Source organism: Aethalodelphis obliquidens, unplaced genomic scaffold, assembly GCF_003676395.1.
Source record: "Aethalodelphis obliquidens isolate GAN/ISIS:26980383/991018 unplaced genomic scaffold, ASM367639v1 scaffold41, whole genome shotgun sequence".
Classification (NCBI taxonomy): domain Eukaryota; kingdom Metazoa; phylum Chordata; class Mammalia; order Artiodactyla; family Delphinidae; genus Aethalodelphis; species Aethalodelphis obliquidens.
This window is the reverse complement of record NW_020837985.1, coordinates 16,547,238-16,569,284: the sequence shown is the minus strand read 5'-3', so window position 1 is coordinate 16,569,284 and position 22,047 is coordinate 16,547,238. Positions and strand designations below refer to the sequence as shown.

The window sequence follows — 22,047 nt, the reverse complement described above, 5'->3', positions numbered from 1 at the left end:
TGAGGGAGGATGTGTATTTTCCAGGTGGGAAGTGGATGTTAACTTCTGCTTCTGGCCTGTGCTCTGCTGGTTCTTCACATGATGGTCTAATTTAGCGCTCACAGAACCTCGTGATGTATCCCATAGAATCACTATCGCCAATTTACCGATGCAGCTTAGAGAGGATACGGACCTTGCCCAGGTGGCATAGAAATGAGTGGCAGAGCTGGGCTACGAAGTAGAGTGAGTGTCCTTAGAAGCTGGCTGTGGGGAGAGCCGCCTTCCTGCCCACCTGCTTGGGGCACACGGCACAGGGCAGATGAGTCCATAGACCACGTCTTGGCTTCCACCTCTGGGCCATCATTAATCTGGGGTCTCTCAAAGTCCGAAACCCTTGGGATACTGAGGTAGCCCGATATGGAATGTTGCATAGCAACTGAAAAAGACAAGCGCGTGGACAATACTGGTACTGAAAACGTGTGCAGAGGACCTTATGGTTCTGTTTGCTCATCCCAGCATCCTGCAGCCAGCCATGGGTGTGACCTTGAATCAGGCTGAATGACGATCTCTGGGCCACCTCCCTGATTACAGCCCTTGGCCCAGGGACGGACAGCGAGCGCACGAGAGCCCAGCAGGAACCAGCAGAGCCCTTCCCCGGGACGCTTCCCTTACCGTTCTAGTGGTGAAAATAGATACGAATCGGTCTGGGGCTGCTTTGAGCTCTGCTCTGCGTCACGGGGAGAGGGCACATCCGTATCAGGAGGAATGAGGCCAACCCTGTGGCATTAAGTACAGTCTTATCCTTGCTTGAGACGGTTAATTCTATGCGTCAACTGGACGGGGCCACAGGGCGTCTAGATATTTGGTCAAACGTTATTCTGAGTGAGATCAACATCTGAGGCAGCAGACTGAGTAAAGCAGGTTGTTCTCCCTAACGTGGGTGGGCCCCAGCCAATCAGCTGAACGACTGAATAGGACAAAAAGACAAAGTAATACGGAACTCCTGTCTGACTGTTGAGCTGGGGCGTCAGTCTCACTCTACCTTTGGACTTGGACTGAAACACTGGCTTTCCTTGGGTCCTGGGCCTGCCGGTTTTCAGACTGAACTATGCCATCGGCGCTCCTGGGTCTCCGGCATCCCGACTGCAGGTCTCAGAACTTCTCAGCCTCCATATTCTCGTGAGCCAATTCCTAAGAATACCTACCTACCTATCTACCTATCTCTCCAATTGAGTCTGTTTCTCTGGAGAGCCCTAATACATCTTTTTCTTTTTCCTAATTAGAAAACAAATTTGGGGACTAATAGCTTGTCCAACCTTACACTTCAGTGTAGAGTTGGGCTTTAAGTTTCAAAGTCGATTCTCTTAACCATCATGCCACACTGCTTATATCATGTAAAAATAAAACCCCTTGTATCCAACTGAAAAGTGTCCACATTTAGGCCCAGCTTTGTCGTTATTTCCCGACTCACAGGCACACGCAGCCCGCTCTGCGCCGCACAGAGCCCGAGATGGACTGTCAGCTCCTGGACCCTCTTCCCTGTGCGGCGCCCTGGGAGCTCCTCACAGGGCCACCTTTCTTTAGGGCTCAAGCTCCTATAGGGCTTTTATTTACTTCTAGGGCCGAAAGGAGATACTGCCCCTACACAAGTGACCACTTCCTGGGCTCTGAAATGCACAGGGACCGCTTTCCTGGTGCCTCACTCTGTCTCCCTCAATGTTTACACTCGCCGTGGCCGGCCCTGGCCCCAGGTGGCTTTCTGCTGAGGCTGTCCATTAACAGTGTTCCTGACCTGTCCCTGGTTGTCGACAGAGCCTTTCCAGGAGCCCCTTTTATGGGTTTTTGCTGTGTGCCTGGTGGCGTGCAAAGGATTCTATGGCCATCCTCCCAATCACCCTGTGCGGTGCCAACAGACGGCTGCCCCTATTTCCAGAGGAGGAAACAGGCTCTGTGAGGGACAGTAAGTGCCTGGGCTGGCATCAGGGCAGCCTGGGCAACCCTAACCCTGGTCTCCCGGAGACCAGTGGGTCACTTCAGGGAACAGCATGAGGCTGGCTGGAGCCGAGGACACGGGCCCGGGTGGGAGGGAGCGCAGCCCATGGGGTTGGAGATAACAGGGTCAGCGGGAGGCGAGGGACAGTGGCCGCTGAGCTAGAGACACTCGCACCCAGGGCGGATAGAGGCTCCAGAGCAGGCCGGGGCACAGAGCTGGAACCGGAGGATGACCATGGCGGGGGAGGAGGGGCGTGACGCCTGTGCCGGACACGAGGCAGGAGGACAGTGCAGAGACTCCGGGCTGTACCCACGTCCCAGGAGCGGTCAGGGGTCGAGAACCATAACGTCCTGTGCAGCCAGATACTGATAAACCTGGGCAGCCACAACGGGCAGAGAAGATGCCCTGAGGAGTCCTCGTCTCGGTCCTGCCAGGCGTTCAGGGTTCCCGGGAAGTGCTGAATGCATCAGACAGAACCCTCGAGAGAGAACCGGTCCCAAGCCGGCAAATGCAAATGCCATTCAGCCCATCTCGGCGGGCCGCACGCGACAAGGGAGGACACAGAGCCTTTGCTGAGAGTTTATCTCCTGGCACCGAGGAGCTGCAGCTGGGGGCGGTTGATTCCACGCTCCCCTCCTCCGGGCAGCCTTCCTAGCTTGCACGCCTGCTGCTCAGTGGCCTGGGAGCTCCCGCCCTGTCCCTGTCCCGTCACCGAGGGTCTGCCGGGCCACCTCCAGGACAGTCTAGGACAGTGTGGAGGACCGCCAGGCTCTGCTCTGGGGCTGCCCGCTAAGTCCGGTTGTGGTGCAGGTATCCGAGTCCAGCCTTGGTGCTGAGGCTGCAGGATGACCCTTCTGGAGCACAGGCTGAGCCACCGCTCCCCGGAAAGCCCTGGGGGCTCTGCTCGCCCGCTCCGCGGCCTGGCTGCCCAAGGTGGAAGCTTCACGATACCCAATAGCCACGTGGTATTAGGGACAGGGGGCTGGGGAGAAGGCGATGTCCCCCATCTTCCAGGGTGTCACAGTGCACCAGCAAAGACGACTCAAGGAGGTGTTCTGACCCTCGTGGGGGAGTCCAAAGCGCTTGATGGCCTCGGGGCCCTGGGAGTGTAGCCTGGAGAGGCGGGGCAGCCCAACCACAGGGCTCTCCATTGGGGTCACTGGGAAAGAGGATGTGGAGGCGAGGCGGAGTTATACCCTGGAGAGGGGCCGGGCAACTCCTCCGTGTGTGGTGCAGGCGGCAGGGGTGGGGGTCCAAAAGCTGTCCAGGAAGGAGCAGGCAGGAAGGCAGACAGAAGGCGCCCCACCCAGCTGGGCTCTCCCCTTTACCACAGGGGCTGGGGAGCTACAGGGCAGTCATGGCAGATCTGAAGCCGGCTACAGCCAATGCCCAGCTGCAGTCGCCTAGACCTGTCAAGCGGGGAACCCCCTGGGGCCCCGGCTTCCTGGGGCTGGAGGCAGCTATGAAGGCTGGGCAGGGCCACCTTCCACTGAAGCCCGCTGGCCTCAGGCAGCCACCAGTAGGTGCAGAGGCAGGGTGAGAAGGCAAACAGAGCAGATCCGAGGGCTTGCTGCAGAGAGAACATGCCACACACATTCTCCCAGATGCATGAGGAAACCAAACCGCCAGAGACTACAGCCCAGGGGGAGAGCGGGCAGCCCGGGCCCCCCCACCCCAATCTGGAAACCACCCGTCCTGGGGTGCCTGACCCCGCCCTGGCTATGGCTCTGGTAAGTCACGACGCCCGCAGGCCTCGGCCGCTAGGGCACGCGGTGGGCTCTGCCGACAGGAGCCCTCAGGGATGGGGGGCAGCCACGTGGCCTTCCTCCCGCGTCCGTCAAGTACACAGACTTTATTCGGGACACGCACGAGATGCCGGCTGCGCCAGCCAGGAGGCGCGAAGGCAGGAGCCCTCCGCGGGAACTCGCCTCGACCTCAGGCTGCTGACGCGCGGCCCCGCGCCCGCTACTCCCGGTAGTGCACCCTCTGGTGCTGGATGAGCTGGGAGCTCTGGCCGAAGGCTTTGCCGCAGGCGCCGCAGGCGAAGGGCTTCTCGCCCGTGTGGGTCCGCAGGTGCCGGAAGAAGTGCGAGCGGCCGCGGAAGGCCTTGCCGCAGTCGGGGCACTCGTAGGGCTTCTCGCCCGTGTGGATGCGCTGGTGCTCGATGAGCACCGAGCTCCAGATGAAGGCCTTGCCGCACTGGCTGCAGGCGTACGGCTTCTCGCCCGTGTGCAGCCGCTGGTGCCGCACCAGGTTGGAGCTCTGGCTGAAGGCCTGGCCGCACTCGCCGCACTCGTACGGCTTCTCGCCGTTGTGGATGCGCAGGTGCTGCGTGAAGTGCGAGCTGTGGCTGAAGGCGCGGCCGCACTGGCCGCACTCGTAGGGCTTCTCGCCCGTGTGGATGCGGTGGTGCTGGATGAAGCCCGACCAGCCGCGGAAGCGCTTGCCGCACTCGTGGCAGGCGTAGGGCTTCTCGCCCGTGTGGATGCGCTGGTGCTTCAGCAGCAGCGAGTTGTACTGGAAGCTCTTCCCGCAGGCCTCACACCTGTGCGGCTTCCCGCCCCGCGGGCCACTCTGCCGGGCCCCGAGGCCCGAGCCCCGGCCGAGGCTGCCCGCCAGCTCGTCGGCGCGCCCCGGGCCGCCCTCTGTCCCCGAGGCTCCCTGCAGCCCGAGCGGCCCACGCCAGGTGCCTCTCTTCTGGGGGCGGGGCCCGGCCCCCGGCGGCTGGCCTAACGGCCGCTCCAGGCTGCACTCCTGCCCCAAGCTGTCCCCACACCTGGGTCTATGGGGAAGGCTCCTCAGAAGGGTCCTGAGCACCCCCGTGTCCTGGTCCACCTCATCTTCAGGATTGTGCGGCTGGGGAGACGACGGGGCCCGCTCGCGCTCCAACTCGGGATCTGAGAAACGGGAGAGGCGGAGAGCACTCAGCCGCCCACCAGGCTGTCCGTCCGCGGGGACCCCCGCCCCGTTCCAGATGACAGCACCAGGGTGAGAACACACAGGGTGCGCGCGCATGTGGAGGGGGGAAACCTGACAGGAGATTCAGACTCAGAGCCAAGCAGAAAAGCCCCTGATCCTGAGGACGCTGCCCACACGGCCCCGGAGCTGCTCCACGGATCCCCAGAGGACACCCCAAGGGCTTCTCTAGGGGAGAGAGGCGGGGGGTGGGGTGGGGAGGGAGAGAAACGAGGAGCTGAGGGCCTGGATGAGCGAAGCCCCAGGGGAAGGGGGTGGGGACCAGAGCTCGATTTAGGGGACAAGTGGAGGTCAAGGGCAGTACACAGGGGTGCCAGGACGACTCCCCGATTGCTGGCCAGTGTTCCCAAGTCGGACACTCTAGCCGGACAGGCAGGTGGATATGGGGGTCTGCGCTGCTCTCACAGCCCAGAAAGTGTCAGCAACAAGACCGGGACTGAACGGGGGGAGGGGCTGTGGGGGACAGAAGTGAGCGCTGAGCCAGGGACAAGTGGGGCCCCGGGGCCTGGCAGCGGTGGTGGGCGCTGCACAGAGCCTGGAGTGCAGCAGCCGCAGGTAAACGCGCTTCTGGGCGGGGCCCCGCGGCAGGTTCCGCTTGCTCACCTGGCCAGCAGGTGTCTCTGCCAGCCTGGACCTCCTCCACGTCCCGGAGATCCTCCTCCTGTGGTGGCTGGGAGGGCACCTCAGGGCTGCAGCCGGGGAAGCCTGAGGGTCACAGCGGGGCTGGGGCTCATCTCCCCCTCCTCTAGAACGGGTTGTACCCCCCAACACACCTCGTTGCCCTCTGGAGGCTCGCTGAGTGGGACAGAACACATCTACCTGGGTCCTCGTCCTGGCTACCAAGAGCTGATTTGTGTCCTCGACTGTGAGGGGAGTGAGGCCAGGCCTCCTGTGGGACATGGGGCAGGGAAGGGACCCCGGACTCCCTGACGGCTGCGTGTGAGCAGGGTCCAGGGGCACCACACACCGCAGGGCTTGGACATCCTCCCCGACCAGTTGTCGGCTATTTCCACACCTGGACACCCCCAGACCCTGCCGGGGGGCGGAGCAAGGCTGATGGTTCCATCCCTGCAGGTCCCTGGGGGTCCCCACCCAAACCAGCTTGCCCAGAACTCTGGAGACCATTTTCCTGGCGTGGGATCAAAGGCTCGGAGAGGGAGATAAGGTGACTGACTCCTCTCACACAGGCCTGGCCATCGAGGCTTCTTTTTTTGCACCCCTCATCCCCTAAAGAAACATTCTCCAAGGGACTGTCCTCTAGGGAGCCACTGCTCACACAGCTCGACCCCTAGCCTCAAGCACTGCTGCCCGAGTCCCGACCCAAGCACCAGGGTGCAGGAGCCCCAGCGCCCAGTGAGCTGCCTGCCCGCAGTGACGGTGCAGGGAGGCAAGTACCATGTTGATGGCCGTGGAGGTGAAGCTGGGCCTCGTGGCGGTGGCAGGCTCCAGGTGTCTCCGGTGACTCGAAAGTGACAGTGGACAGGACATGAGGGGGCTCCTGACTGTCCCCCAGGGCTGCCATCTTCCCCCAAGGCCTGCTGGAGGACTGCACACCTGGGAGCCGGGGAAACGAAAACCACGGCGACATGAGGGGGTCAGAGGGATGTGCGGGGTGGGGCCGATCAGCCACAGGTGAGCTGGAGGCTCCTCCCCCGGGGGAGGAACTAAGCGCCAGGAGGTAACCTGTGGGGCCCACCGTGCGAGGCCACCGGGGCCCCTGGTGTGTTCTACCACGTGCACAGCACCAGCGCACCCACACGAACTGAACCCAAGCTCTCCCCCCAGCAATGCCCGCAATGTCCTCCCAACCCAAGGCCTTGCCCATGGAGAAAAGCAAAGCTGGTTCTCCCGGAAAAACCTCCCCCGTCACAGCTGGGGGCCGCTGGCCCTGGGGAGCGCAAAGAACTGACTTTGCCTGCCGGAGCAGGAACGTCCTAGGTTAAATCTTAACGAGACATTTCCAGAGAGGAAAACCCCCCTCAGAGGCCGCAGACTGGGACCCCTCACATCCCAGCCCCGCCTAGGGTGCTCCGAGCCTCCTCTGGGGTCAAAGATACTTTTCTTTAGTCTGGTTTGCCGGAATAGGTTGGTCTAAAATGAGGATTTTTCTTTCACACTTCCATGAAGTAGGAGGCCTTATCTGGGAGTGAAAAGGGGCAGGGGAAGGATGAAAGGTAATGTACATCCAATAACGGTGCAGGCAGTACCTGCTTCAAGGAAGCAGGGAGGCAGACGCCACAGGGCTCCTCACCAGTGGGGGCCTCCTGGGTCAGCCCCCGACCTCAGCCCCTAAAGATGGGAAGGATCACCCACAGCCAGGTAAGTGGACACACGGTGGGTCTGCAGTGCTGACATCTGGGTATGCCACATTTTAAATATCTGGGAAAGGGCACGGTCACCCCTAGCCGGGCTCTGAGGGGAGGTGGCGGTCACGAAGGGACGCCAGTGCAAACGTCTACGCTGCTGCAACAGGCTGAAGGCAGAGGGGACACAAACGGCACCGGCCCAGGAGCAAACCCTCCTCCACTCCGCCTCCCAGCTTGGAGCCTGTGCGCCGCCGGAAAGAGCCCGAACTCGGGGCGCTTGGCAGCGGAGAGCAGGGTGCCCCGGCTGAGTCCGGCCACGGACCTCGGGCCAGGGGCAGCTCTGAGCCTCTTTTCCATCTGCAAAGTGGGCATCACCACAGCTCCCGTCCCTGGGGTTCCGGGCGCGTGGGGAGGCGCCCCGCAAACGAACACCCGCGATCGTCAGGGGCCAGTGTGCCCCCTGCGTCCCGCCATCCGCGCCCCCCACGCCCGGCCGAGGCCAAGGTCTTGGCGGCTGCGGGGACAACGCGCGAGCGCGGGCTGGGCCGAGGGTGCCCCGCAGCCGCCACCACCGCCGCCCGGCGCCCACTCACCTTCCGATCGGGAGGTGGCCGCCAGCCCGCCCGCCGGCCGGAAGTGCTCCCGCGCCCCGCCCGCCCGGCCTCGCGCACTTCCGGGACGCTCTAGGTCCCCGGCGGACCGGTGCCTTGGTGACCTCGGGGGCTATGGGCGGGGCAAGAGGACACCTCGGGGTTCAGGCAGGAGGGAGACGGGGAGATGGCAGGGGAGAGGAGGGGGCTTGTGATGGAAATGCACACAACCTAATTCTCCTTGGATGTGTCCTCCCCGATGGTGGACAGCGGTGGCCGTGGGCCGGACTTTCACCCTTTCTCGTCTTCAGTCTGTCCCGCTGGTTCAGTTTCAGAGGGATGGGGGCAGCCTTCTGTTTCCCATGAGGGTGGACAGGCCTGAGGGGTTCTAATTACTCCCATGGAGACTTTTAGCCAATCACCATTTTTCTTCCCACCTCTGCCCCACTGTCAGGGTTACCCGCGACCCCATCCCCAGGCCCTGCCAGCCTTCTCAGCCTGGACGTGCACCTTGTCAAGTGTGTAGGCTTCTGCCGAAAGCTGCTTCTCCTCATTTTCCAGCTTCTGAAGCCTCCAGCCGACAGCGCTTACTCTTCTCTCTCCGGCCTCGTGAATCTTCTCTTTGGCCCTTCGCCTAAGTCACGGATCTAACTCGGGTCCCCACCCTCAGCATCCTGGGCTCTTTAGGACGCTGAACAGCTTCCCTGCCCCCCGCAACTGACAATAGTACCTCCCCTCAGTTGGGACAACCAAAAAAATGTCCCCAGGTGTTGCCAACGTCCGCTCCTGAGGGCAGAATCGCCCCTCGTGAGAACATCTGCTCTAACAGAGGCAAAGTGAGCAGGGGCACAGAGGGGAGGACTGACAGAGCGCGTCAGAGCTCAGGACCTGAACGGGGTGCTGACAGGGTCTGGGGGCAGGCAAGGTCACGTCACACTGTAGGCATGAAGCAACGACAGGGCCTAACTTTGTTTCCCAGGGAAAAATGTCCCCTGCTTTTTGAAAGTTCTCTTTACACCACTTTGCTTTTACAAGAGACCTACATTAGTACCTGTTTTCCAACAAAGCCAAACAGGATTTTAGCTTTTTTTGAATAAAGGCAAAAAGTGAAAACAGCGCTCAGCATTTGTTCTGCAGCAGCTGCAACCGAGGCAGCGAGAGCGGCCCCTGCCGAGCTCCTGTGGGACTGCACTCAGCACCAGGCTGCCGGGGCTGCGAGCCGCGTCTGGGAGCGTCTGCGCTTCGTCTCGATTTGCCCTGTGCGCCGTGAGCAACACGTGTCCTAACAAGGTAACTAAGTGCCTCTTCGCTTTATGCCATTTCGGCCTTGGAAGGTGTCACAGGAACGCTCTGCTTTTGGATAGCAGGGGAACCTGTATCCAGGCTCAGAGAGGGGTGTCTATTGAGGGACACGGTATTTTGCTGAAGCAAGGGGTCATGCCCATCCTAAGTTAGCACATTCCTTTTCTGATTTGTGTGTTGGTCTCTTACAAGTTTGGTTAAGATGAGGCGGCCCCCAAGAGACACATCCAGAGGCAGTGACCAGCTGGGCCTCTGGCTCTGCAGGCCTGGGCCAGACCTTGAGCTGGGAGATGGTCTCTCCCTTGAGGCAGTGGCACCTCCCTGGGGACTCTTGACTGTGGGGAGAGCAGCTGAATGCAGTGAACAGGTCAGAACAGATGTTTATTGTAGGAGAAAACAAGATCCAGAGGCAGCAGGACAAGGAAGCACTGACGGATGCCCAGAGCATCTGGGAAGAAACGTGGGGACCAGCGCAACAGCCGTCTGGGTTAAGAGAACACCGCGTGAAAAGCAAGCCCCGGGAAAGCGAGGAGAGAACAAAAGAGAACATCTACCCCAAAGGTAGACCACACTTGCTTTCCACGGACTGAAGGATGTGAAAATATAATCAAGTAAAAGTTCAACAAATTTGACTAGTTGGAAAGTTGCATTTCTAGGACTAAAAATAACAGTCAGCAACACTAGACTGGGGAAAGCATCCGCCCCAGCACAGGCCCAAGGCCACCCGCTGTGCACAGGCGTTTGTAGCCCATGGCCACCTCGGTCCACCAGGGGTCATGAGACGAGCAGCACCCCCAGTGCTGAAGCTCTCCAGGAAACAAACACGCAGTAACACCAAGAGGCAGGACACTAAAGGCAAACAGGACCAGGATGCTGCGTGGGTGAGGCTGCGGGGACACAGGCCACGCGGGCCCACAGGGAGCTCGCAGGTTGTGTCGGACGTACCTGACACCGGGGCCTCCCAGTGCCGAGATCGCTGTGGGCAGTGGGGCCGGGGCGCTGGGAGCTCATCCCGAGGGACGGCTGTCCTCAGGCCTTGGAAATCCCCGTCCGTGGAGTCCGCAGCGTCAGCCTCGCCCTGTGGCTGGGCCTGGATCCTGTAGGGGCTCTGGTCAAGGGGAGGACCTCCGGCTCCCGGCTTTGCTGACAGGTGGCTGGAGTTTGTGCGCAAGCAGCCAGGAGGCAGTGAACTCCGAGCTCGGGGCAGGGGTCCTTGAAGACACCGGCTGCCTCTCAGAGCACAGCCCTGACCCCAGGCAGTGGATCCCGGGTCACTCCCGCCCTGTCCCCCGCCATTTCCCTCTCTGGTCCCAACACTGCTTCCGTGGGCCTCGAGACACCCCCTTTACCCCGCCATCTTAGCTTACTGAAAACCCCACCCTCACCGTGACCTCTGTCTGTGCTGCTCCAGAGCAAATGCCCAAGTGCCCCCACACCAGGGGCTTCTACTGCAAGCAGGGCGACTCGGAGCCCTGGCCTTGCCCCCAGGGCCCAGGCCAGCCCAGTGTCACTCTGCAGCGCGTCTTGGTGTCTAGCTCACCGGCAGAAGAAAGGAATGATCACATCTCGGTGCCCAAAATGGGGACAGACATGAGCGGCCATTAGAAATGAAGCCCAGGTGACATGCTGGTGCCCAGAGCCTCCCCAGGGGTGCAGTGGAACTGGCGAGGGCGACCTGGGCTGAAGCCCATCGGCCCCGCCTGCTCCGTGGCCCGCACCGCCAGCTGCCCTCAGAGCACAGGGTCTGGCACGAAGGACCACAGACGTCACGTCCCCGGGACATCCGCAGGTGTCCCCACGCCCGTTCAAGGTCCTCTGTGCCTTCGCTCTGACGCCAGGTCATGCCGTCCCAGCGCCCTCCGTGCTGGCCCCGGCAGCGGGGAGCCTGCGCGGTAACTCAGGTGCCCTGACGTGTTTTTGCGGTCGCTGCTTTAACCGTTCTCCTGTGTTCAGTGGGGAGGGGACACCCTGAAGGGCGTTTGCCGGGACAAGCTCCGAGGCCAAGGAGGTTCTGACTTGGCCTGCAGCTCTTTCCTCCTGGAGCCTGTCCTACAGCACTCCTGGCTGAGGGGGAGGGGCTGAGCGCCTCAGAATCTCGAGACGTCTCCCTGCGGTTGCTTCCCCTTTTCATCTCACTGCCTTCACACGGCCTATCAGACGGAACACTTCCCTCCACCTCCACCTGACCCGACGGCAGGCACTGCCCGAGGGTGGAGTGTCTGCTGCCCGGCCACCTGCCCTGCGGTGACAATGCCTGCCCTGTAGTGACAGCGCCCGCGCTGCAGTGACAGCCCTCCGCGCCGTGTCCCCGCACGCCCCTCCTGCAGCCTAGCCATGTGGACCGCAGGGGTGTCCTTTCTTACCACGGCCTTTCTCTTCCCTTCCTTCTTGATCTCTGTTCCTCCCTGGAGCTCAGGAACGTGGAAGTTTTGCTAGTTGTGAGGTTCTTTTTCACGCATATTTCATCAGGAACTTCTTGCTTTGGGGCGGATCTGCTTTCACAGCCGAAAAAGGACAGAAGTACCTTTTGAATAAATAAAGAAGCGCAATTATCACCTGGTTGATAATTGGGAAATGATCAACAGTTGGGCAATGCCAACGGTGTGAATGAGGCCAGGCTCTGGGCACATGGACACGCGGAGGCTGGTACTTGGTGGGGATAACGGCCACAGGGGCTGGAGGAGAGCAAGGTGGGGAAGGGGGCGCGGGCTGTGGCTCAACCCATGTAACCCACCCTGGGTGGTAACAAGATTTCAAGGAAAGTGCTTCAAAACTTGGGACTTCCCTGGTGGCACAGTGGTTAAGAATCTGCCTGCCAATACAGGAAATACGGGTTCAAGCCCTGGTCCGGGAAGGTCCACGTGAATATTAATAGTGATGGCAGAAACTCTGTACTGCTTGTTTTCAAAGAGAATGCCGTTTAACATTTAACCTTAAGGTTTAATTTGCTATAGACTGTTTTGTTCTTTGATTTTTATTTTATATTGGAGTATAGTTGATTTACAATGTTGTGTTCGTTTCAGGTGTACAGCAAAGTGATTCAGTTATACATACATATATGTGTGGGTATATATATATATATTCTTTTTCAGTTTCTCTTCCCATATAGGTCATTACAGAGTATTGAGTAGAGTTCTCTGTGCTCTACAGTATGTCCTTGTCAATTATCAATTTTTATATATAGTAGTGTGTATATGTTAATTCCAACCTCCTAATTTATCCCCCCCCCCCACCTTTCCCCTTTGGTAACCGTAAGTTTGTTTCCTAAGTCTGTGAGTCTATTTTTGTTTTGTACATAAGTTCATTTGTATCATTTTCTTTTAAGATTCCACAAATGAGTGATATTATATGATACCTGTCTTTCTCTTTCTGACTTACTTCACTTAGTATGATAATCTCTAGGTCCATCCACGTTGCTGCAAATGGCATTATTTCATTCTTTTTTATGGCTAATAGTCCATTGTATATATATATACCACATCTCCTTTACCTTTTCCTCTGTCAATGGACATTTAGGTTGCTTCCATGTCTTGGCTATTGTAAATAATGCTGCAATGAATATTGGGGTGCATGTATCTTTTGAAATTATGGTTTTCTCTGGATATATGCCCCATAGTGGGATTGCTGGGTCGTATGGTAGTTCTATTTGTAGTTTTTTAAGGAGCCTCCATGCTGTTCTCCATAGTGGCTGCACCAATTTACGTTCCCACCAACAGTGCAGGAGGGTTCACTTTTCTCCACACCCTCTCCAGCATTTATTATTTGTAGACTTTTTGATCATGGCCATTCTGACCAGTGTGAGGTGAAACCTCATTGTAGTTTTCATTTGCATTTCTCTAATAATTGGTGATGTTAAGCATTTTTCATCTGCTTTTTGGCCATCTGTATGTCTTCTTTGGATAAATGGCTATTTAGGTCTTCTGTCCATTTTTTTTTTTTTTTTTTTTGCTGTACACGGGCCTCTCACTGTTGTGGCCTCTCCCGTTGCGGAGCACAGGCTCCGGACATGCAGGCTCAGCGGCCATGGCTCACGGGCCCAGCCGCTCCACGGCATGTGGGATCTTCCCGGACTGGGGCACGAACCCGTGTCCCCTGCATTGGTAGGCGGACTCTCAACCACTGCGCCACCAGGGAAGCCCTGTCCATTTTTTTTTATTGGGTTTTTTGATATTGAGCCACATGAGCTGTTTCTATATTTTGGAGATTAATTCCTTGTCAGTTGCATCGTTTGCAAATATTTTCTCCCATTCCGTGGGTTGTCTTTTTGTTTTGTTTATGGTTTCCTTTGCTGTGCAAAAGCTTTTACATTTGATTAGGTCCCATTTGTTTATTCTTGTTTTTATTTTCATTACTGTAGGTGGATTCAAAAACATCTTGCTGCAGTTTATGTCAAAGAGCGTTCTGCCTATGTTTTCTTCTAAGAGTTTTATAGTATCAGATCTTACATTTAGGTCTTTAATCTATTTTGAGTTTATTTTTGTATATTGTGTTAGAAAATGTTCTAATTACATTCTTTTACATGTAGCTGTCCAGTTTTCCCAGAACCACTTATTGAAGAGACTGTCTTTTCTCCATTGTATGTTCCTGCCTCCTTCGCATTGATTAATTGACCATAGGTGCGTAGGTTTATCTCTAGGCTTTCTATCTTGTTCCATTGATCTATAAGTCTGTCTTTGTGCCAGTACCATACTGTTTTGATGACTGTAGCTCTGTAGTATAGTCTGAAGTCAGGGAGCCTGATTCCTCCAGCTCTGTTTTTCTTTCTCAAGATTGCTTTGGCTATTCAGGGTCTTTTGTGTTTCCATACAAATTTTAAGGTTTTTTTGTTCTAGATCTGCAAAAAATGCCATTGGTAATTTGATAGGGATTGCCTTGAATTTGTAGATTGCCTTGGGGAGTATAGTCATTTTGACAATATTGATTCTTCCAGTCCAATAACATGGTATATCTTTCCATCTGTTTGTGTCAGTTTTGATTTCTTTCATCAGCATCTTGTAGTTTTTGGAGTACAGGTCTTTCACCTCCTTAGGTAGGTTTATTCCTAGGTATTTTATTCTTTTTGATATGTAGGCAATGGGACTGTTTCCTTAATTTCTCTTTCTGATCTTTTGTTGTTATAGAAATGCAACAGATTTCTATGTATTAATTTTTTATTGTGCAACTTTACCAAATTCATTGATGAGTTCTAGCAGTTTTCTGGTGGCATCTTTAGGATTTTCATGTATAGTATCATGTCATCTGCAGACAGTGACATTTTTACTTATTCTTTTACAATTTGGATCCCTTTTATTTCTTTTTCTTCTCTGATTGCCGTGGCTAGGACTTCCAAAACTATGTTGAATAAAAGTGGCCAGCGTGGACATCCTGTCTTGTTCCTGGTCTTAGAGGCAATGCTTTCAGCTTTTCACCACTAAGTATGATGTTAGCTGTGGGTTTGTCATATATGGCCTTTATTAAGTTGAGGTATGTTCCCTCTGTGCCCACTTTCTGGAGAGTTTTCTTTTTTTTTTTTAAATCATAAATGGGTGCTGAATATTATCAAAAGCTTTTTGTGAATCTATTGAGATGACCATATGGTTTTTATTCTTCAGTTTGTTAATGTCGTGTATCACACTGATTGATTTGCGAATATTGAAAAAGCCTTGCATCCCTGGGATAAATCCTACTTGATCATGGTGTATGACCCTTTTAATGTATTGTTGGATTTGGTTTGCTAGTTATTTTGTTGAGGATTTTTGCATAATATCAGTGATATTGCCTGTAATTTTCTTTTTTAGTGGTATCTTTGTCTTGTTTTGGTATCAGGGTAATGGTGGCCTCGTAGAACAAATTTGGGAGTGTTCTTTCCTCTGCAATTTATGTCGTCTATGCATCTCTGAATTTATGTCATCTATGAAAGCAATCTGTCTGGTTAGAGGATTCTTCAGGCTATTTCCTCGAGTTGGCTTCAGTAACTCATCTTTCTTCTATAACCCACTTCATTTGAGTTCTCACATCTCTTGGTTCGACAGTTTATCCTTCTAATCTCTGATGTATCTGCCATTATCCTCCCCTTCTCACTCCTAATGGAGCTCTCCTTCTCACTCCTAAAGGAGCTCCTTTGCTCCTTCCTTCTCTCTTTCTGGATTCCACTGCCAGGGAATGTCAATTTTCATAGTCCTGTCAGAGCACCAACTTTTATTAAAAATGCTCTCCATTCCCATTAGTCGTATTAATTTCTATAATTTATTGCCTCCATTCTACTCTGAGTTTATTCTGTTGGCCTTTTTTCACTTTTAAAGTTGGATGCTTAGCTTGTTGATTTCCAGCTCTTCTGCTGGTCACATAAGGCTACAAATTTCCGTTTGGCTTTAGTTACACCAGAATTTCTGGCAAGTTGTATTTTCATTATCATCCAGGTTTAAGTATTTTATAACTTTCATTATATTTTTTTCTTCTCTCTTTTAAAAAATTTATTTATTCTTGGCTGTGTTGGGTCTTCGTTGCTGTGTGCAGGCTTTCTCTAGCTGCAGTGAGCGGGGGCTACTCTTTGTTGCGGTGCGCGGGCTTCTCATTGTGGTGGCTTCTCTTGTTGCAGAGCACAGGGGGCTTCAGTAGTTGTGGTGCGTGGGCTCAGTAGTTGTGGCTCATGGGCTCTAGACAGAGGTTCAGCAGTTGTGGTGCACGGACTTACTGCTCCGTGGCATGTGGGATCTTCCCAGACCAGGGCTCGAACCCATGTCCCCTGCATTGGCAGGTGGATTCTTAACCACTGCGCCACCAGGGAAGCCTATGTTTTTCTTCTTTGACTCAGGCTACTTAGAAGGTTTTCTTTTTCTGGAATTTGGGTTTCATTTGAAGAGCAATAGAAAAAAAACCCAAAAAACAAAAAACCCATCAAAACAGATTTATCTGAAAGATTTGGGTTCAGTGCTTGGTGGTGATGTGGTGTCATAATGGTTAACTCAGAAGAAATGGGAAATGAGCCTGTCTGTCTGAACCAAAATGACAGGAGGCAAAAAAGACGGTGGACTGATTTTAGTTTGATTGTGTGATTTATTTTCTCATGTCTCTCTTGTTTTCCTGGCTGATTTCATTCTCTTGAGAGAGGGACTGATGGCTGTCTGCTTGCACAGCCGCCTCTCATGCCTGTGGAAAAATGTCCGCTCACTAAGGACACTAACACGTGACCGGAGCTGACAGCGGCTGAACTGGGGGTCAGCACGGCACTGAGGTCACACACAGTCACTGACCAGGCTGAGCACTGTCAATGCCTCCAAGTCATCTCTGAGGAACCATAGGCACAAGGAGGTGAAGGACGGGCCCAAGGTCCCACATCTCCAAGGCACGAGGGTCGAGTCAGTAACCCCTGGCTCCAGAGACTATGCTCTTTGCCACCTGCTTCCTCTCTAGAACTCGAAGACACCAGATTAGAATGCTTCTTCTCTCCCATCAAATTGGTGAGATTAAAACCCACCTGCTACCTGTGCACTGCTGGGGCACTTATGCAGCACAACCTGGGGGAAGGCAATTTGCCAGAATGATCTCCCCGTCAGCTCATTTCTGGCAACCCGTCCTGTTGGCCCTAAATGTGGAGATGTTTACTGCCTTGTTTTTATTGACCTAAACTGGAAACAGCCTACATGCCTTTGTTAGGAGAAGGTTAAGTCAACGTTTTATTTAATGGATCATTATGCAGCCACAAAAAATGCTTCCCGTTGGTATTAACGTGGAAACATAATAACATAGAAAATGAGAATTTTTCTATAGTACATGTGATGTGTTGTAATTTACGGTACATTTATACAATATTTTACATATAACAATATATCCATCATGGTATATTATAAACCATCATAAATAAAAACCAAACCAAACCGAAGCAGATGCAGACACCCCTGGAACGTGTCACATACCCTTCATCTGAAACTGGCCAAATCCGGCCCACCACCTGCTTCTGTAAATAAAGGCTTATTGGCCGTTCCTGTGCTGTAATTGCTATGGCATGTCATGGCTGAGCTGAGTTGTGGCAGAGACCTTATGGCTACAAAGCCAAGAACAGTTATTATCTGTCCCTTAACAGAAAGTGTTTGTCAACCTGCCAATCTGCATTGTTGTTATTGCTTCTTTGCTCAGCCTTTGAGAGCAAACTGCAGATGTCATGACCCTGTGGCCCTTAAGACCTCAGCATGCATCTTTCATGACAAGGACGTTGTCTGGGATGGCTGCAGGCCATCAAACCAGGGAGCTTTGACACTGATGTGCCCCCCCACCTCCCCTGTGGACAGTCTAGACCCAACGTTTGCCAAATGTCCCAGTGACCTCCTTTATAGCAACCTTTCCCCACCCAGGATCACAGGTGTGTTTTCCCTGAGCCAGACCCTGGCACCTGTTTGAACAACTTTGCCTCATCACATCTCCAGTTCCGGGACTGTGAGAGCAGGATCACAGGTCACACCTGGGGCCTGCCTGTCGGGGTAGGAGGAGGGCCTGCCGAGCTGTGAAGCAGAGGTGCGAGCTCAGGTAGAGCTGTTATAACGTCATAGCTTTTAGAAAGAACAAGAGTACAAATCTTAACCTGGAGGGATGTTTCCACTGGGAGCACTCTCTCCTGTCTCCTGATGGAGGGGCCCCCAAGATCAAGGCCATTATTAGTTTTCTGGGTCTAAAGAGCTGAAAATGTAGGTGTCAACATTTTCCTGATAAAAAGCCCTATTACTTCCTGGATAACAGTCACCTCACCCCTCTTATACTGTGCTGGAATTCTGGGACAAACCACACCCTCGCCCAGGAGAACATGGAGCCCATCCAGACCACTCTTGGAGGGAAACCAAGGGCAGGCACAGCATGTGGATGTGAAGGGGGTAGGATGGAAGCTGGGGGCCAAGCACAGAGAAGTGGAACTAACCTGCACGGAGAGCTGGCCCTGGGGGGCAGGCCCACCGTCTCGTGTCTGAAAGGCCGCATGGCAGGCAAAGGCTGCATCCAAGCTGCCGTCAACATCCCGGGGCCTCACACAGCCAGGGCAGGAAGCGCCCACAGTGGCAGCATTTAGTGTCCTGAGTGGTCCACCTGGTGAGTCAAGGCTGCTCAGCTGGGATGATGGCTGATGTGGGAGGACACACAGAGAGCCCAGTTCCTGGGAGCAGGGGCCAAGTTCAAGGAATGGTTCTCCAGAGAGGAGGGAAGGCAGAGGACAAAGCACAGCACCGCCACCAGAGCCAGCCAGGGGGACACTGGGGTCCCCAGTGCTCGCTGCGGAAGCACTGCCATCCAGCTCAGGGCCACAGGCCTCCTGCCGGGCTGCATGGAGATGGACTTGGGACCCAGTGGGCCAAAGGTCTGCAGCACAGTCTTCAAAGGAGCCAGTGGGAGGGCCGAAGCCAGCATGGGAGTCACAGGCGGAGGTGGCAGTGGGAGGTGCTGACTGTGCTCGGGTCTGAAGCCTGTCCCCTGGACAGCAGTTTGTACACTCGCCTCCCTGGTGCCACAGCTGTGAGGAGCTGCCTTGTTATCATGATGTCTTGCCCTGGAGATTCTCTAGACCAGAAAGGTCTCTGGCCACACCGGTGTTTGCTGACCTGGCTGGGGCGGTTTTCCTGGTGACGGCAGGACCCCCAGCCCGATCAGACGCCAGGGAGGAGGAGCCCCAGGCAGGCCTGCCAGGACAGTTTTCGCGGGCACAAGCTCTGAGTCTGGATGGCTTGCCCACACTCAGTGCTTCTTCCGTGGGTGACGTTTCCGATGGCGAATAAGACATGAGCTGTAGGCAAAGGTTTTCCCACATTCCTTACATTCGTACGGCTTCTCTCCAGTGTGGGTTTTCTGATGTTTTAGGAGATTTGAGCCACAGTTAAAGGCTTTGCCGCACTCACTGCACTTAAAGGGCTTTTCTCCGGTGTGAATCCTCCGGTGCTTGGTCACGTCTGAGCTGTGCCTGAATGTCTTCCCGCACTGGGCGCACTGGAAGGGCTTCTCTCCAGTGTGGACTCTCTGGTGGCGAACGTGATCCGTCTTGTGCTTGAAGACGCGCCCACATTCGCTGCATTCGTAGGGCTTCTTCCTCTGGAAGGGAGTGAACACAGGAACCCCCTCAAAGTCATCTTTAAATGTAGCACTGAAGGCCTCAAACATGTGTTCCTCGTCCTCACGACTCAGGCTGGGTTCCTTACTGTGCTTTTTGGCCAAAGTGGATCTCTGGTTTGGCTTCTTTTTCCTAGATGCTTTATCTTCCTTGGGAGTGTCCTTCTGAACACGCACTTCTTCCTCTGGGGTCTGTGCCTTCTTTTTTTTGCCTGTGGGCTTTTCCATCCTTCTTGTCCCCAGGAGAGAGGAAGGACCACTGGAAGCCGGCAAGGGCCAAGGAGAATGGCCAGCAGCAAAGTCCTCCAGCCTCACGAACCCCCTGGTGACTCCACTTCTTCAGAAAGGTCTTGCTTTAGGACACAATGCTGTGCTTCCCAAGCTGGTAACTGCAGCTCTGGAACAGAAACTGCAACAAAGAGAAGAGCACCAACAACCCTTCTGAGGCTGGAGAGAAACAAGACCACGAACATCAGATTAAACGAGTGTTTGGGAGGAACACAGCCATGAGGTCTCTGAGTGCTGAGTTATGAAGGGGCAGATGGGCAGGGAAGGGGTGGGGGAGGCATGGGAACATGGCCCCCTTCCCTCCCCTGCTCACGTATCCCACCTGGACCTCTAACGAGTCTCAGGCTGGACATGACCAAACAGAGCACTTATTTCCCAGAAACCCACCCCCCACAACCTCACTGTTCCCAGTTTTCCTCATCTCAGTCGATGGCATCATCGTTTACTCAGTTGCTAACCGAGGAATTCTCTTCTTCTTTAATTAATTAATTTATTTATTTTTGGCTGCGTTGGGTCTTTGTTGCTGCGTGTGGGCTTTCTCTAGTCGTGGCGAGCGGGGGCTACTCTTCGTTGCGGTGCACGGGCTTCTCACTGAAGTGGCTTCTCTTGTGGTGGAGCACAGGCTCTAAGCGCGCGGGCTTCAGTAGTTTTGGAATGTAGGCTCAGTAGTTGTGGTGCATGGGCTTCATTGCTCTCCGGTATGTGGGATCTTCCCGGACCAGGGCTCGAACCCGTGTCCCCTGCATTGGTAGGCAGATTCTTAATCACTGTGCCACCAGGGAAGTCCCAACCAAGGAATTCTTATTCCTCTGCCAGGGGCCAGCATCTCCACACCTGCGTCCAGTAGGACTCATGTGTACCATGGACCAACGACTGCCGCGTGGTCCCCAAACTGGAGTTTCCCCCCGCCCTTTACTTGCTCCTTCTCCACTTCTTGTATTTGGGGCCAGACAACGTGCTTTTGGAGTTACAGGCTGCGGGAGCCACATGTGACCCTCATGGAAGGTACCTCCCATCACTTGGAGCCTGGATTCTGAGCTGGATGAAACTCGCTCCCACCCTCACCCCGGCCCTCCCCTGGGTCCATCCTCCACAGAGCAGCCAGTGAACCCCCGTCACATCTCTGCCCAAATCCCCACTGGCTCCCCTCACACTGCTGCCCCTGTGCTTCCCCACCCCCGCAGCCATCCTTAGGTTTGCCACACGTTCCTTCCTGCCTCAGCGCCTGGGTGCTCCTAGAAACAGGTCCTGAGAGGAGGTGTTGGTGGTGCTGGCCCCTCACTCATTCAGAGCTCTGCTCTGAGGGCCCTTCTCAGGCAGTCCTCCCTGACCCCACTCCCTGGTTCCCTTACGCGGCTCCCATTCTCCTTGTGGCACTTCACTGGAGCCAACTCATCCACTGAAGGCCAAAACCCCAGGGAACAATCAACTACGATCTTGCTTGCACTGTCTAAAGAATCCGACATTCTCTGTCTCTAATCCCATCTAAAAGAATTCCAACTTCACCACGAGTTCAAACAGGAATCAGTCGGTTCCAGTGGCAGGTGCTTGCAGAAGCATCACCAGCATGGCTCACGTCTCATTGGTTAAGAACCTTCATCTATTGCTTTTCTGTATTATTTCTGAGTCTTGTTGACCTGCCTCTTCCCTCAGTGCTAACGAATGCAGTTCCAGGATAAAGCCTTGACAAGCTTCAGGCTCTTTAACTGCTAGCAAAAGAAATCCTCCACAAGATTAGGAGAAAACACTTTCCAAAGAAAGCAGATCGTGTTCTGAGTCCTCAAATCATCCCTGAGAAGACCTCCCATGACCTGTGCTGGTCACCCGATCTACTGGGAGGTCCATCTCCTGACAGGCTGTCTCACCCTAAAACGTGGTGCTCTGGGTGATAATGTCCCAAGTGACATACGTTTTGAGGTACAAATGCTTTGAATTCCCTTTAAGTTAAAGGGGGTACTTGGGCTTTCACCCACTCTCCCATGCACAGAGGCAACGCATAAAATGACTGGACAGGCTTCCCAACTTGACAAGAGTTTGAGAGTCTGGTTTCTTCTAAATGAAAATGCTTAGATACACCTGACTTGGATTCAGGTAAACGTCATTCTCTGAAGGCTCTATTGGAGGTAGCTTCTGGGAGGTAGCATCAGGTGAGAGCCAGAACTGAGGGTGATGGAAGGCCATCTAGGCTGAGGGAAGCATGCACAAATATGGGAGCATCTCTGCCGGGGAGGTAGGCGGAACCAGGGCAGAGGATCACGGCCCCAGTCAGCCAGGCTGGAGTTTGAGCTCAGGTGTAGGAAACAGATGAGAACCAAGAACCAACAGGAAAGTGATATCAGCCCTCTGGCCCACGGCTCCCCAGGGAAGGCGCAAACTCAGCTTGGCTCTGTGCTGACCCACTTGATGGAGAGGGGTGGTCCTTGAACCCCCTGAACCCGACAACTGCCGGCTGTGCTCCAAGAACTGTGCCCCCACCAGGACTCCTGTCACTCCCGTGTGGCTTGTCACTGACGTGGCAGTCTCCCGACGAGCCGAGGGCTCTTCAGGGCAA

At 54.7% G+C, this 22,047-nt stretch overlaps 2 protein-coding genes across 5 annotated transcripts; both read right to left on the bottom strand.

Annotated features, from left to right (window-relative positions):
* GLI4 (GLI family zinc finger 4) lies at nt 1–10,205 on the bottom strand. 4 transcript variants are annotated; one of them, XM_027132270.1, is made up of 4 exons: nt 10,092–10,205; nt 6,344–6,502; nt 5,552–5,653; nt 1,370–4,869 (listed from the first exon to the last, which is right to left on the bottom strand). In XM_027132270.1, exons 2-4 carry the CDS (start codon nt 6,468–6,470, stop codon nt 3,938–3,940), a joined length of 1,161 nt encoding a protein of 386 aa, XP_026988071.1. In that variant the 5' UTR covers nt 6,471–6,502; nt 10,092–10,205; the 3' UTR covers nt 1,370–3,937. The 4 variants fall into 4 exon arrangements, with proteins under 4 accessions (XP_026988072.1, XP_026988071.1, XP_026988075.1 ...); XM_027132274.1 differs by lacking the exon at nt 10,092–10,205 and adding an exon at nt 7,848–9,385; XM_027132272.1 differs by lacking the exon at nt 10,092–10,205 and adding an exon at nt 8,355–9,385.
* ZFP41 (ZFP41 zinc finger protein) lies at nt 9,510–20,054 on the bottom strand. Its single transcript, XM_027132332.1, has 2 exons — nt 18,034–20,054; nt 9,510–11,670 (listed from the first exon to the last, which is right to left on the bottom strand). The coding sequence occupies exon 1, from the start codon at nt 19,434–19,436 to the stop codon at nt 18,840–18,842; it is 597 nt and encodes a 198-aa protein (XP_026988133.1). The 5' UTR covers nt 19,437–20,054; the 3' UTR covers nt 9,510–11,670; nt 18,034–18,839.
* Nucleotides 20,055–22,047: the final 1,993 nt, after the last annotated feature.